General features: G+C 31.3%; 1 protein-coding gene across 1 annotated transcript; it reads left to right on the forward strand.

Annotated features, from left to right (window-relative positions):
- The first annotated feature begins 44 nt into the window (after positions 1 to 44).
- On the forward strand, positions 45 to 15071 carry LOC134722321 (uncharacterized). The gene is made up of 14 exons (XM_063585929.1): positions 45 to 183; positions 2517 to 2678; positions 3092 to 3170; positions 5067 to 5123; positions 6820 to 6931; positions 7508 to 7549; positions 8339 to 8415; positions 9002 to 9111; positions 9558 to 9654; positions 10027 to 10109; positions 10507 to 10687; positions 12050 to 13411; positions 14098 to 14190; positions 14788 to 15071. The coding sequence occupies exons 2-14, from the start codon at positions 2527 to 2529 to the stop codon at positions 14920 to 14922; spliced, it is 2580 nt and encodes an 859-aa protein (XP_063441999.1). The 5' UTR covers positions 45 to 183; positions 2517 to 2526; the 3' UTR covers positions 14923 to 15071.
- Positions 15072 to 15298: the final 227 nt, after the last annotated feature.

Genomic DNA, 15298 nt, shown 5'->3' on the forward strand with positions numbered 1-15298 from the left:
CATATTGATCTTAATCAATGGTATGTTTCTAAATAGAGGGGCTTCCAATGTAATCTATTTACTTCGTTTTGACACTGAAGACCAAAATTAGCAGACGACGAAAATGTTTATGGCAGCAACCAATAAGTTATCAAACAATATAAATAATTCGCATCAATTTTAAAACGCTATACAAAAATATATGTAAGCAGGAATATAAAAAGGTTAAAAAAAATCATACCTCAGCTGGGAATAATAAGAAATAGATTAATTCAAAGTAGTCCCAGATCTAAGTTACTGAGACATGCAATTAAGGTTCATCATAAGGAATTAAAAATATGATGAACCTTAATTGCACCTTATCAATATCACTACTCCTTGCTGACCCCAGAATATATATGTTCTGCTTGAGCTATTGATGTTATACTGAGACTACTATAACACTGTGTTATAGTTAGACCGAATAAAGTGTGGACACAAAAAAAAAAAAAAAAAAATATAAAATAGCCAAATGATGAAAAGAAAATATGGAATGACAAATGAACCCACACTAGAGACAGATTATTCGGTCTATGTTATAGTAGTCTCAGCGTTATACAACAATCACTTTTCCATTGTCAGTTTGTGGTGTTAGATATTTTGTATTTATATCCAGGTGTAATGGTAAGTCGTTATACTAAGGCTATTTTTTTCTTATTTTTTCTGTAGACTTAGCTTTCATTTTTTATAACCATGCATTGTCAAGCTTAATAACTCGTAATTGTTTGTCAGTAACTAAATGTATGATGATGTCCCATACTGAATCTTCTGACCTTAATTGTTTGTTTACATTAAAATTTCAATGGCGTCAAAATCATGTGATGTCAATTCGTTATATCCAATCAAATTGCTCTACTGTCAATTAGGGGATTTTTGAGTTTACGGCAATTACGTTATTTCTTTGTGGGATATTGCTTCAAAATAGTTTGTAATAGTTCTGGGTTTTGTTCAACAGGAAAACTCTTTTTTTGCCATCTCTTTTGATATCAAGGGAATTTTGTATGAATATTTACCTACAGTCATGATGGTCAGAATTATTATTATTATTATAATCGCTCTTTTTATAATGAATAAAAAGAAAATTCTATGAAAAATAAATGTAAATTGTTTTTTATTAACCAACTCTATATGCCTGTACAAAATTATGGCATTGATGTTGTTTTTTCATATAGTTTTCCTTTCATTTTGGTTGGGCTTTTTTCGCGGGAAAATAGCGAAAGACGTAAGGAGCATGTCATTTTTAAATTCCTAAAAATACGATTTGCTTGACCTGTATTGCCTGCCTCAAGATTGACGACGCTGAATGGAATGTACACAAGGCAATGGAGGCCGGAAATGGGATTTTGTGAAGTTTTAGAATGTTTTTAAACATTCGGAAGTCGGGATTGAAACGGGCATTAGAAAATTGGCATTTTTTGGCAATAATTGAGAACAACAATGAAAACTTACCTTCAGAAAAATTTTCTTATTCAAAAGTGCAGAAAAAACGTATTTTGTGACTGTTTTTCTACGCCGGAAATACCGTAGTGACATTAATGCGGAGTTTCCCCGTGCGTTATCTTCAAACACAAATACCTAACGAACTGACAAGATGAACAATTTTAGACTATGGTAGGATATGACATAATTTTTTTACAGGAACCTTTATGATGTCAGGTAATGGGGAACACTAGCTATAAATACCTATAAACCAAACCTTTTAATTGACCCAAATATAAAAAAGATGTGGTATTATTGTCAATGAAACAGCTATCCACAAAAGACCAAAATGACACAAACATTAACAACTATAGGTAACCATACACCCTTTAACAATGAACAAAGCCCATACCGCATAGTCAGCTATAAAAGGCCCCGATAAGACAATGTAAAACAATTCAAACGAGAAAACTAACGGCCTTAATTTATGTGAAAAAAAATGAACCAAAAACAAATATGTAACACATAAACAAAAGACAACCACTGAATTACAGGCTCCTGGTTTGGGACAGGCACATACATAAATAATGTAGCGGGTTAAACATATTAGGACATATTACATTTATTTCCTCCTCATGTCAGTTCACTGGCTCCTGCGTATCTGCTTGATCTCGATTTGTTTTTTGTGAAATGCAGTTACACTTGACTTGTTGACTTGAGGTTAATCAGCAGCCAAACAACATAATCGAACAATAAGTTGTAACTGTGACGTTATAGCATAAGCATTATGTTACATGAGAAAATTAAGGGAAAGTGCACAAATAAAAAATATTACAGTCAATGGCATTCATGCTCATACACAGTATCAACCATTTGTTATCCCGGTACCAAATTTTTATTAAAATCCTTATCTGTATGACTTCATGTCTTCAACATGTTTCAATATATTAGTCACTGTGGCAAAGGCTTTGTCAATTTTTTTTCTATGAAATCTGAGTTGGCAATGATGACTGTAAATGGAAGTGACAGTTGTTTATGAGTAAAATAAGCTTTGATATTTGATTTCTTTTTTTTTGTAGAAAAATAAATATGAACCAAAGTCAAAGTAACCAAACATCTGTAGTTCTGTTTGCTGATCCACCAGCTTTAGATGATCTGTGTGTGATATCAGTTTGTGTTAATAAATTATTACAGACAGTTCCATCTACATCAAGGTTTCAGATACAAACAATAAAATGCAGGTATAATAGTTTAAAAATGCAAATTTCTCTGTGCCTTCAATAATCTGTGAGTGGGACCCGCTAACCTTCACATTTTTCACATATATTTGAAAAAATAAATGAACACTAATCATTGCAACTATGTCAAGTTTTGATATTCCATTCAGGATTAAAAGGAGATTTGTGAAAAAGTGTCTGCTAAAAAATGGATGCTTACTGTGTTTATGAAAATATGATTATCCACCAGAATTTTATTGTTCAAATCAGTAGAACCTAATAATTTTTTATTTTTTTTTATATAATATTAAAGATTTGTGCCTTATAGAGCATCTATTATTTTTGTGATTTAATGGAAAATGCTGAATGCAATGCTCCTGTATGACAAAAAATAATAGAAGAAATGCTGTCAATACTCAATTATTTGTATATTACAGGGAGATAATCTTTACTGAACCTGATGTAATTGCTTCACCGTCTTTTGAGTTAGAGTCTATATTTCATGTTGTTCTGCAGGTTTGTTGAAATCATAAATTAATGCATGTTGATGATACTAGTACGTACATATGACACTTACAAAATTTTGAGTATTGAGAAAAAATAATTATTAGTTTGAAAATGTTGGTGTTTAAGGTGGTATGGGAGTCTAAAATAAAAATGATAGAATTTGTTCATACTTTGCCAAAATGTAGTATCTATTGATACATGTTGAAAAATATAATAAAAATGATAGGTCACCGTGCATTTTTTCAAGCTACGGGTTGTGACAAAATGACACATTTTGTATAGATTATACAGGAAAAGACACCATTTTGTGAATAGAAACTAAATGAAATGATAGAATTGTAAAATAAATTAGGAAAATATAGCTTTCAAACAATGCTTTGATAATATCAAAAGAAAAGATAGGGTCACCGTGCGTTTTTTCCAGCTAAAATACAAAGTAGTAAAATTCCATGAACAATCCAACAGAAAATGCACTGTTTTAGAGTTACCTCCCCTTAAAATGACAATTTCAAAATATTTAAAAACAACCAAAAATAATCTACACTTGTACACATATTTATATTTATAAGTTATATTCTTATAAATTGGATCTTTTAAATGTAAAAACACATGAAATATCTGCATTCTTGCATCAAATTTTGCTAATTTGATAAAAAATGTGAACCTTAGATTCTCTGTTTTTTACAATCCAAGATGGCGAAAGACACCCATACCACCTTAAAGGTCTGAGTGTTCTATCAGTCACTGACATATAGGCTGTTTGCATTGTGATGCCAAATGAAGCAACCACCAATCATTCAATCTGTTCTATGAAAATTCTTGGTTGTAAACAAAATTTATTAATGACTTTTTATTCCACAGTTTTTGTTTTTGTATCTCTGACAATTGTTTTTAAAAATTGTAAAAAAAATTATAAAACAACTGAATTATTATCTGCCATGTTTAAAAGAAATATTTTTCTAATATTTAAATTGCCCTCGTCCTACTTGTCGGAATTTAAAGTATTTAATCTCTAAATTCAATAGGCTATAATCAAGACAAACACAGATATAGGATTAGTTGCTCCAGTAACTTCTTATTTTCTCCATTGCGATACAATATTTTATTTTACTTTATTGTACATATTTCTTCGATTAAAACAATATATAAATACATGACATGTAACATTGTTCCTCTTTCGCATTGTTTCTTTTTCCTCGGCTAATACCTTCAAGGCCTGTACGTACAATAAACATAGCAGCAACTGCATATATACCTATGTGACCAACTTCAATTGGACGTAACTGTGAGCACCTTTGATACTAATACATTTAAATGCCAAACTTTATATGGTATCATGAAACCCCACCCGTGAAAACCGCCAAAACTTTCCTCGTGCCTTATGCATCTAACATCAAATTTATAATTAGTACATACTGTTACAAAACCAGTTTTGGAACCAGTTACACTAGTTTCCATCTATAAATGATTACTACAAATAGCAAATGGGAAAAACCCTATTTCAAACGAAATAAAATACATATACTGTATACATACTCTAAAGCCTGCAAATTATTGCAAGGTTTTTATTAAAAAGAATAATACCTCTGGCTTTGTATGACAATAACAAGAACATGCAGGCTAATATTTGATACATATATATATATATGCATTATTGCACATTTATTTTTAAATCACAATAGTTAATATCACATTTTAGTCCATTCTTCAAAATTTAATGATAATAAATAGACACAATAATTTCTAAATTTACAGTATATTCTTATAACTCCACAAAAATTACAAAATACAAGTTGATCAAATCAATCTTATTCTGTTAAAATTTAATTTTATAACAAAGTTGAAATATTGAAATTTTTATTAATCATGCAGGTAAAAAATACAGTTATTTAATTATTGTTTCAGCAAGCACTTTTCAAGACTGGAAGACTTCAAGCAAGATTTCAAAAACTTGGATTAGAGGTACTAATTAAAAGATAACAACACCAATACTAAAAAGTTATTGAAAACAATTTCAGCATTCTCTTAGTGTGATGTAAAACTATAATTCAGTCGCCAAGGCTCCGTGTTGAAGGCCGTACTTTAACCTATAATGGTTTACTTTTTTAATTGTTATTTGGATGGAGAGTTGTCTCATTGGCACTCACACCACATCTTCCTATATCTATCATGTATTGGTGAGAATGTACATTTGAATCACAATTTTCTTTTATAACAATCTTGGGTATGATATTTTCAATCCCAGAAATGTAATATACAATTACTGTCTTTTGATGAGGTAAATATGCGGTTTTAGTGACTTTGAAAAACTGATATTCACTGAGGCCGATGGCTGATGTGAATATCAGTTTTTCAAAAGTCAATTAAACCCCATATTTACCGAAACAAACACAGTAATTGTTTTATTCCATATTCCGAGTAAAGAAAATGTATTTGAAGACAAGCATATACCAAAACAAATTTTACATGAAACACCTTACCATAACATTGCATGTAAAAGCGTGTGACGTTTAGCGCGGTGAATAACACTTTCTCAGGTGAATATGCTTTTTTTATTCAAAATCCAATTCATATAGAGAAACCTACTAAAATAATACCAATATGGAATAATCTGAGTTATCCCCCTTATATCAATAAGTTTGGAAAAAAATGAATACAAACTAAAATATTGCAAATTTGCTATTTAAACAGTTGTAATAATTACACATAGCTTTCTTCATTTAGATGAAAAGTATGCATATTTTATAACTGATCTACTGATTGTTCTATTTTACAATCCAAGAAAGTGAACCATACTTATTAACATACTTTCTCATTGGCACTCATACCACATCTTATATTTAATTATTGACGTACTTACCTCTGACTTGATGAACAGATGAAGAGTTTCTTTATTTTAAGATAATCACTATTAGTCCAATCAATCTAGCATAAATTTGACCCTAACCTAAAAGAAATAGCAACAGAAAATTTTAATGTTTTAATCTTTAGCATTATACCCCAATTATACACAAAAAAAAGTCCAATAAAATCTTACTTGTGGAAGACTAAAAAATCACCATTTAAATTCCTATGGAGATTTGCATAGAAAAGGGAGATAACTATTGCAAAAAAGGCAGAAATATCAATAAAAATTGATACAAAATTAAATCTGTATTACTTCTATTCATCAGAATGTGTTGATTCTTGATTTTTTAGCAGCCTTTAGAGTACAATAAACAACTCTAAAGATATTTCATATCTTTTATCAAGCTATAATCTAGATTTCGTAATTCATTAGTTGACCATTTTTTGAATTTTTCAACATGTCAAGGTAAAGAATCTCAAATTTATAAAAATAATTAAGCATGTATTCTTCTTTTTGTAGTTTAAAGTTTTTTTATGATAAGTAAGATGCTTGGTGACACCAGCACAGTATCAGTCATGTCTGAGGTATACCTTGCTTTAGAGTATAAATATTGTGATTTATAACAGATAAGTAAAGCATCCTTGGTCACACCAGCACAGTATCAGTCATGTCTGAGGTATACCTTGCTTTAAAGTATAAATATTGTGATTTATAACAGATAAGTAAAGCATCCTTGGTCACACCAGCACAGTATCAGTCATATCTGAGGTATACCTTGCTTTAAAGTATAAATATTGTGATTTATTACAGATAAGTAAAGCATCCTTGGTGACACCAGCACAGTATCAGTCATGTCTGAGGTATACCTTGCTGGCAAAATTAGCTCCTAACTGGAACAAAGCAGGACAGTGGCTTATTCAAGGTAAAACTAAATTATAAAGTGTCTTGATAAGTATTAAGACTCAACTTGGTATAATGTAGTCCACTGAAGAATCTTTGAAATGAACAGAAAGTATTTTACTAATTGAGCATTATTTTTGCATGCATGTTAAAATTTTATTGAATTTTTAAGTTACAGTTCTTTTTCCCCACTTGTTTCAATGCAGTCATCTCATCTAAAATTAAAATTTTACCACTAATTCCACTCATGATTTAAAAAACACAAGTATTAAGTATTTAGGAAACACTTGAATAAAGTGAAACATAATTTCACATATGCTGGACAAGATATCTTTGAGAGAGACAGAGACAGAGTTAAAACTGCCAACAGAAAAGCACTTATATTTTGTGTCTTTCTCTTCACTGATATTGAAATACATGTACTATTAAAACTAGTTGGTCTTGCTGTTAAATCCATTACAACTTAAAGAAAAAAACTTGTATTTTGGAACATAACTTGTATTATTTAACTTTTAAAATACTGTTTTCAAAAAGTTAAACAACATTTCTATAAATCATTTCAAGTACATTTTGCCAACGTTTAACTTTACTATTTTAGGGAGAGATTTTCTTATGCAAGCTGGATATGCAAATGCTGTCAGTAAGTGCCTAAATATTTTCTTTTTTTTCAAATTCTGTTTTGAAAACCGCTACAGTGAGAATGGCCTTTGTCTTATGTATGTACATAAATGCTGCTTCATATTTGTTTTTAAAATAGAAAGAAGAAAAAATAAAAAATTACAGAGATTTTTTTCCCATATATATGGAAGTGTTTAACGACCTTGACTGGCTTTTCAGCCCTCGCACGGTCGTTTTTTTTCCCAAATGAGAATTTAATGTATGTACATCCAAAACTTAATTTCAAAATATATGGCATAGTTTTTACAGGAAGGATGTAGATTTAGTTATTACATATACATTTATACAGAAAATAATGAGATGAAATAAAACAAGATTTTTTTTTTTAAAAGAAAGAGATACATATATATACAAGATACTTACAGGGAAAAATATATTCAAAATAGGGCGTAACTGTTTATATTTTTGCTGAATTATCTGAATTTAGTAAGATGTTAAATTCAAAAGTTATCTCCCCTTAATAGATGAGTGATTATTTAATTTGATAATAAGTCATTTATGAAGTATACCTTCAAGAAATATGTTTTAAACTATTTTGTGTCCAAGATAATACTAATATATTTAACTTTTCTCTCTAGATGTAGATGCTTTCATTTTTATATTGAATTTTCTGGCTATGCTGTTTTAAAATATGTCATAATGGTTATAAAATACATGTATTTGTAATGTAGTCCAGAACCCATCATATTTGTTTAATTAATAACATACCTAATATTTTTATATTGCTGCTAAATATGTTAATTACTTTTAGAAATGGATTTGACCGTCACAAATGGAGAACTGTTTTTCACAGTAGATGCTTCAACAGTTAGATTTCCCAGTTTAACGGTATGTAAATAGATTGTAGCTAAGGTTTTCCATGCAGTACATGTATTTTTGTTTTTATTTTTTTAATGTGACAAAAGGAACACCAGTTTTACTAAAATTTGACCTTAATCAATTGTGGACTTTATTAATTAAGTTAACTGATATAGAACTGATTATAATTGGTCATAATGTCAAATTCATGGCATCAGTACATTATTTCTTAATGGTTGTATCTCTCAATCTTAATCATTTGCATTCCATTGAATTTAGAAATTGTACAAAGATGTAAGTTTTTCTTCTTTTTTTTTGCTGTCAAAGTTCACTGTTATGAAAATCTGAAATAGTTTTTTGTAAAAAAGAGTTCCTTGCTTGATTTTAATGAAATATAAAAAAAAGAACATGTGGAATGATTGCTAATGAGACAGCTCTCCACAAGAGACCAATGGACACAGAAACAGCTATAGGTCACTGTACAGCTATCAATAATGAGCAAAGCCAGTACCTCAAAGTCAGCTATATAAGGCCCCGATATGTGAATGTAAAACAATTCAAACAAGAAAACTAATGGCCTAATTTATGGCATGTTTTTTTTCTTCTTTTATTTCAGATAGAAGATTTAGATGTTCCTGCTCCATGCTACAACAACTTTCTTCAGAATAAATCTGCAATTATTCACCAAAATTCTATTCCTATGGTATGGTGTCATATTTTACCAAGGTATTCTATCTAAATTTAAGAAGTCTATTACTCTTGCCTAATACATGCCAATTTTCAACAGATGTTTAAAATCATATAAAAAAGAAAAGGTCTTTTGAATAGAGGTAGCACTAGAAATAACCTCTGGTTTTCTGGAAATCTTAAATTAGTATACTATGGAGTTCATTAATCCTCAATTTTGAATGCAAACTCATAAACAAGTAAATTTTAGCTCGAAATGGTCTTAATATATTTCTCTTTCTATAAAAGTTTCGTTTCTGCCAATTTGTTGAATAGTTTAAGTAAATAATGACATCAAATGCACGCTCCCTACGCAGGATTTTCTTGCTGTATTGAAGACCCATTGTGCTCTTTGACTGTTTTCTGCTCTTTGTTTGGGTTGCTGTCTCTGATTCATTCCCATTTTCATTCGGAATTTTATTTTTTTAATGTTTCTTGTTTTTTAGTATGAAGAAAGGAACTATTGTTAATATAACACATGAGCTGCCTAATGATGGGCCTTTCAGATCCTATAAAGAACTAAAAAGACATTGGAAAAACCATGTACGTAAAAGTTTTACAATAGATTTCATTGTATTGGGTTCAATGACATGAATAAAGATAACACACTTTTATATTCAGAGTTTGGACTGGTCAGTTCTGATCAAATCTTATCACATTCCTAACTATTTGGTTCATGGAGATTAACCATAATTTGATCATAACTCCAGCATGATATATAGATAAAAGGAAAAGTTAAATAAACATCAACGAGACAACATCCTAGTGACACAAAACATACCATAAAGGTCAACATGCAGTCTGCAACTATAGACAGCTGTCTATAAAATTTGTGCATGTAAAAAAATATATCTCCTGCAAAAAAATGATGATTCAGAGCAGATAATAAGAATCGACTATTATTTTTGATTTTAGTATGGTTACAGATTGCCAGAAGAAGAGGACGGCATGATTTATTACCAGATAAACTTTAGACCGCTTGGAGAAAGACTGTTCTCATATCCTTTACTGTTATATCTAAAAACACTTCATTTGAATTCCTTCTGCTGTTGAGGACCCCATCAGCAACAACTGAATTAAGAGACAAACAGAAATGATCCACAAAAAGAAAAAAATCAGGATACCCAACAAAAAGGGGGTTAATGTACACAAACTCTGTCCAGGATTTTCTACACAATCCAACCAAGTTATATACATGTACACCTCTTTAATATGATTTTTAAAAGAAATGTCTAGGATGCTTGAATATCATATCATATGAAATAATTCTAGGTTGAAGCTCTTATATATTTTATAAATTAAGACCGTAACAGGTTTTGATTTATACAAATGTTTTGTATTCATCTTTTATAATTATTTTTTTTTGTTTTCATGTATTCCCTTAACAGTTTTTAAATACCCAGAGCCCTGTTTAAGAGCAAGAGATATACAGAGAATATCAAGAGTAGACCCTAAACCTATTTTAATTTCTTTCTTACAAGATTTGCAGAAAAAGATGCCTAGAATTTGTGGGTTTCCACTGAAGCTACACAGTAAAGCTTGTTATCCTACCATAGACCTAACAGAAGTTACAAAGGTAAACCACAGGATTAATAACATCTTAATCTCCTTTACTCTATGTTGTTCTTATTCTAGCATGACATATCCACTTAACAAAGGTGCAGAATAAATTGCATATACACAAAATTGAGAATGGACATGGGGAATGTGTCAAAAAGAGCAGAAAACAGTCGAAGGCCACCAATAGGTTTTCAACATACGAGAAAATCCTGCATCCAGAGGTGTGCTTCAGCTGGCCCTTAAACAACTAGAGGCTCTCAAGAGCCTGTATCGCTCACCTGATTCTACTTGGGTTTTTGAAATCATATAAAAAAATATATAAAATTTGGCTAAAAGTAGTTTTAAAACAACACAACCTCAACAGGAAAGGAACATTTAGGCTTTGTTTGATTTCATTCAAAAGTCCCCAACTGGTGGCCATCTTGGATGATGGATTGGCTACAAAGTAACAACACTTGGTCAGCACCTCATAAGGAACATTCATGCCGTGTTTGGTGTCATTCCATTCAGTGGTTCTCTTAAAGAAGTCATTTGTATGCATTTCCCATAGGGTCCTATGTTAAACTAAGTCCCCTGCTGGCGGCCATCTTAGATGATGGATCGGCTACAAAGTAACAACACTTGGTCAGCACCTCATAAGGAACATTCATGCCATGTTTGGTTTCATTCCATTCAGTGGTTCTCTAAAAGAAGTCATTTGTATGCATTTCCCATAGGGTCCTATGTTAAACTAAGTCCCCCGCTGGCGGCCATCTTGGATGATGGATCGGCTACAAAGTAACAACACTTGGTCAGCACCTCATAAGGAACATTTATGCCATGTTTGGTTTCATTCCATTCAGTGGTTCTCTAAAAGAAGTCATTTGTATGCATTTCCCATAGGGTCCTATGTTAAACTAAGTCCCCCGCTGGCAGCCATCATGGATGATGGATCAGCTACAAAGTAACAACACTTGGTCAGCGTCTCATAAGGAACATTCATTCCATGTCTGGTTTCATTCAATTCAGTGGTTCTCTAGAAGAAGTTCAAAATGTAAAAAGTTCACGACAAGGACGGACGACGACGGATAACAGACGACAAGTGGTGAGAAAAGCTCACTTGGCCCTTCGGGCCAAGTGAGCTAAAAATGTGTCCATACTTTCTGTCTATGGCAATTTACCAGCCATTTGGCACATACATATAAGGTCTTTTAATATTGTCTGTGCAAAAATGGGATAATATTCATAATACCTTTTGGTTGATATTTAGAAAGAAGCATGCTTTTATTCATTTCAAAATAACACTTTAGAATGTCATATTTAAAAAAAACAACTTTCAATTCAGAAGAATAAAATATGATGAGCTTATATTCCATTGTAGTTATCTTTTAATTTTCAGGTTGAGAAAAGACCTATGCAAAATTTAAGTACGAAGATTCCACAAAAGAAAATAATTTACAGAAATAATGATGATATTCAGAAACTTATTTCAAAAGTTCCAGAGAGTCATACATCATCAAAACGAGATCACATATTACCAGTATCTTCTGGTGGTAAACGAGATCATATATTACCAGTATCTTCTGGTGGTCATATATCATCAAAACCAGATCATATATTACTAGTATCTTGTGGTGGTGAACGAGATCACATATTACCAGTATCCTGTGGTGGTGAACGAGATCATATATTACCAGTATCTTCTGGTGATGATAACCAGGCTAGTTTAAAAGCAACACAACTTGCTAATAATGGCTATTTGAGTCAAAACACTTGTGCAGCTTCAGATGTACAGAGTCATATATCAAAGTTTCAAGAACATAGCCGAGAAAAGAATTGTGATACTTCATCATATATACATGAAAGCACTTCCACTGATAAGTTGGGCATACAAGAACTGTCATTAAATGCAAGTACTAGCAATGATACATCTAGCACATGTTTAGAAGGAAAACATAAAACTGTTCCAGTTTTCAAAACAGTGGTAAGACGAGCAAGTCATAGTGAACAATCATCAACACAACCAGAGTCTCAAATATTAGTACCTATATTTAGGGCAAAGACATTCAAACCTTCTACAGTTCGATATCCATCATTACAAAATGAAGTTCATAATAGACAAAATACGGTGGACAATGCAGATAATTATATCAGTGATTTAAACAGTGAAAACAACACAAAATCTGTTAGTATTCCAAGCTTCCATGCAAAGAAAACTACAAATGAACATTCTTCAAAAGGAAATATGAAACAGCCATTGAAAAGAGTGGGAAATTTGAATTTCAATACTAAAGCAGCACCTAAAATGAGTTCCAATTTAGGTAGTAAGAAAAATCAGACTGCAGATTTATCAGCATCTAAGAAACATTCTGGTTCAGCAGTGAATGTATCATCTCATTCAAGAAATGTCAATGTTTATGATCAATCTCCTTCTAGGAATTCTCCACTAATGCCATCATCTTTTAATGAAAATAGCCAGTCATCTACAGCTACATCTTACAGTTTTCAGAGACCTGTGGGTACAGTACCATCCACACCTAAATCTCATACACATGTACCTGGTATGCCTAAATCTCATACACATGTACCATCCACACCTAATTCTCATACACATGTACCAGCCACACCTAAATCTCATACACATGTACCAGCCACACCTAAATATCACACACCAGTACACACTACTCCTAGAGGTAACATGTCACATGTTAAAGGAATGGCTTCAACACCTCGTACTCCAGTGATGAAAAGACCTTGTCCAGTAAGCATAATATTTGTTGATATTCTATTTTATAATGTGTAAAAAGTTAAATAAGATCCAGAAATCATCAAATCTTTTAATCTAAAGAAAAATGTATAATTAATAGAAAAAAATAGGATGATGTCAATTGGACAATAAAAAAAAACTACAAGTAGAGAAAAGACCAACGGCACCATGTCTTGAAGAAAAAATACAAAGTCAAACATCTGTAGTCTACAAAACCTTTCACTGAAATCTTAGAATTTAATAAGACAAGCCCCATGCACGTCTTTGGTTGTTAATTGCTTCACTGATACCCTACTTAAAGCTCATGGGAAGTGATAAGCTTGTGATGTGATAAACAAGGAAAGTAGGACTGGAATGGGCTTCCACAAATGAACCATAACAACAATTATCTGTCATCTGGCCTAATGTTCATTAAAATTTTAGTATTCTCAGAAAATGCATACTTATATGTCATAATTGATTTTGCTGTTTCTGAGTGAAAACAGAATAGTGCAATATTAAGTTTAAGTTGTAATGAATGGTTAGAAAAGGACTTGTTTGAAATTTTAGGAAATAGCTAGGTGGCTAGAGAAAACAATGTTGCATTACTATATGATGATACACAATATGTGTTTTTATATTTTTGTGATAATTCTAAGTGAAATAAAAAGTCTAAATTGTATTTTAAAATTTCTTTCTAGTCAAGCAATGAGAGTACTCCAGTTATGAAGAAACCAAGACCAAAACAACAAGTGCAAGATGTAAATGTAGAAACAATGGCTAGATCTAACCAGGTCAGTAATAGAATTCAGCTTGAAGCAAATCTTTGTAATATCATGCAGTATAGTCCTAGTCTCAAAAAAGGATATGCTGTTCAGTGTGAGCCAATGCTCCATGTTGAAAATCGTACTTTATAATGGTTTTTATTTTAAAAATTGTGACTTGGCTGTCTCATTGGCATTCATACCACATCTTCATATATTGTATAATAAGCTCTGACCTTGCACTAGTAATGAATCATGCTGTAATATAACTATGATATCTTTTTTGATGAAATATTATGTAGTTGTAGGAAAAAACGGGTCTGTTTTCAATTCGTCCATCTGTCTATGAGTATGAACCTCTTTATAATTTTGATCACCACATGTTGTTATTCTGATTGAAATAAATCAAAACATAAAGCTAACTTTACTGCAGGGTAATGTAGAAGATTCTAATCCAGTAACCCTTACTAGAATAACAGTTTTTTTTACTCATTGCCTTATTTATATAGTATTTTTTTTATCATTTATTCTCTCATTTGCACAAATTTGATTCAATTGTTACTAGAGAAATTTGGTAGAACTAATATTTATGTGTCAAAAGTCAGACTATATTTTATTTTATTTCAGCTTAACAAAGTAAACACAGTTACACTGATAAGCTGGCTGAAAGAAAGAGGAATAACATGCAAGGCCAAGGACAAGAAAGGAGATCTAGTTGAAAAAGCATTGAAATTATTGAATTTAAGTGTGCCTGAACAGTAACCTTCCACAGAACTGTTGGTTATCAAGCTTGTCAAAAACTGTGATACATTATTGAAAAACAGTGATTTATTGTTAAAAACTGTGATATTATTATTATTTTATACAGCTGTTGATTACTCTATTATAAAGTAAATTGTTTAATGTTCTAATTATTTCTTCATATTAATATGAGGGAAAAGGGAGGGAACATTTTTGTTGAGCCTGCGACTTTAGTTGCAGAAAGGTTGACATTGGGATAGTGATCTCACAGCAGTGTTAACTAACTTCTTTTAAATAGCTTCATATTTTAGCAGATGGAAGACCTGGATGTTATGAAGTTTCTGTCTGTCACATGTCCATTGTCCTTGACCTTATTTTCATGGTTCAGTGTTGAGAT

Source organism: Mytilus trossulus, chromosome 6 (genome assembly GCF_036588685.1).
Source record: "Mytilus trossulus isolate FHL-02 chromosome 6, PNRI_Mtr1.1.1.hap1, whole genome shotgun sequence".
NCBI classification, from domain to species: Eukaryota; Metazoa; Mollusca; class Bivalvia; order Mytilida; family Mytilidae; genus Mytilus; species Mytilus trossulus.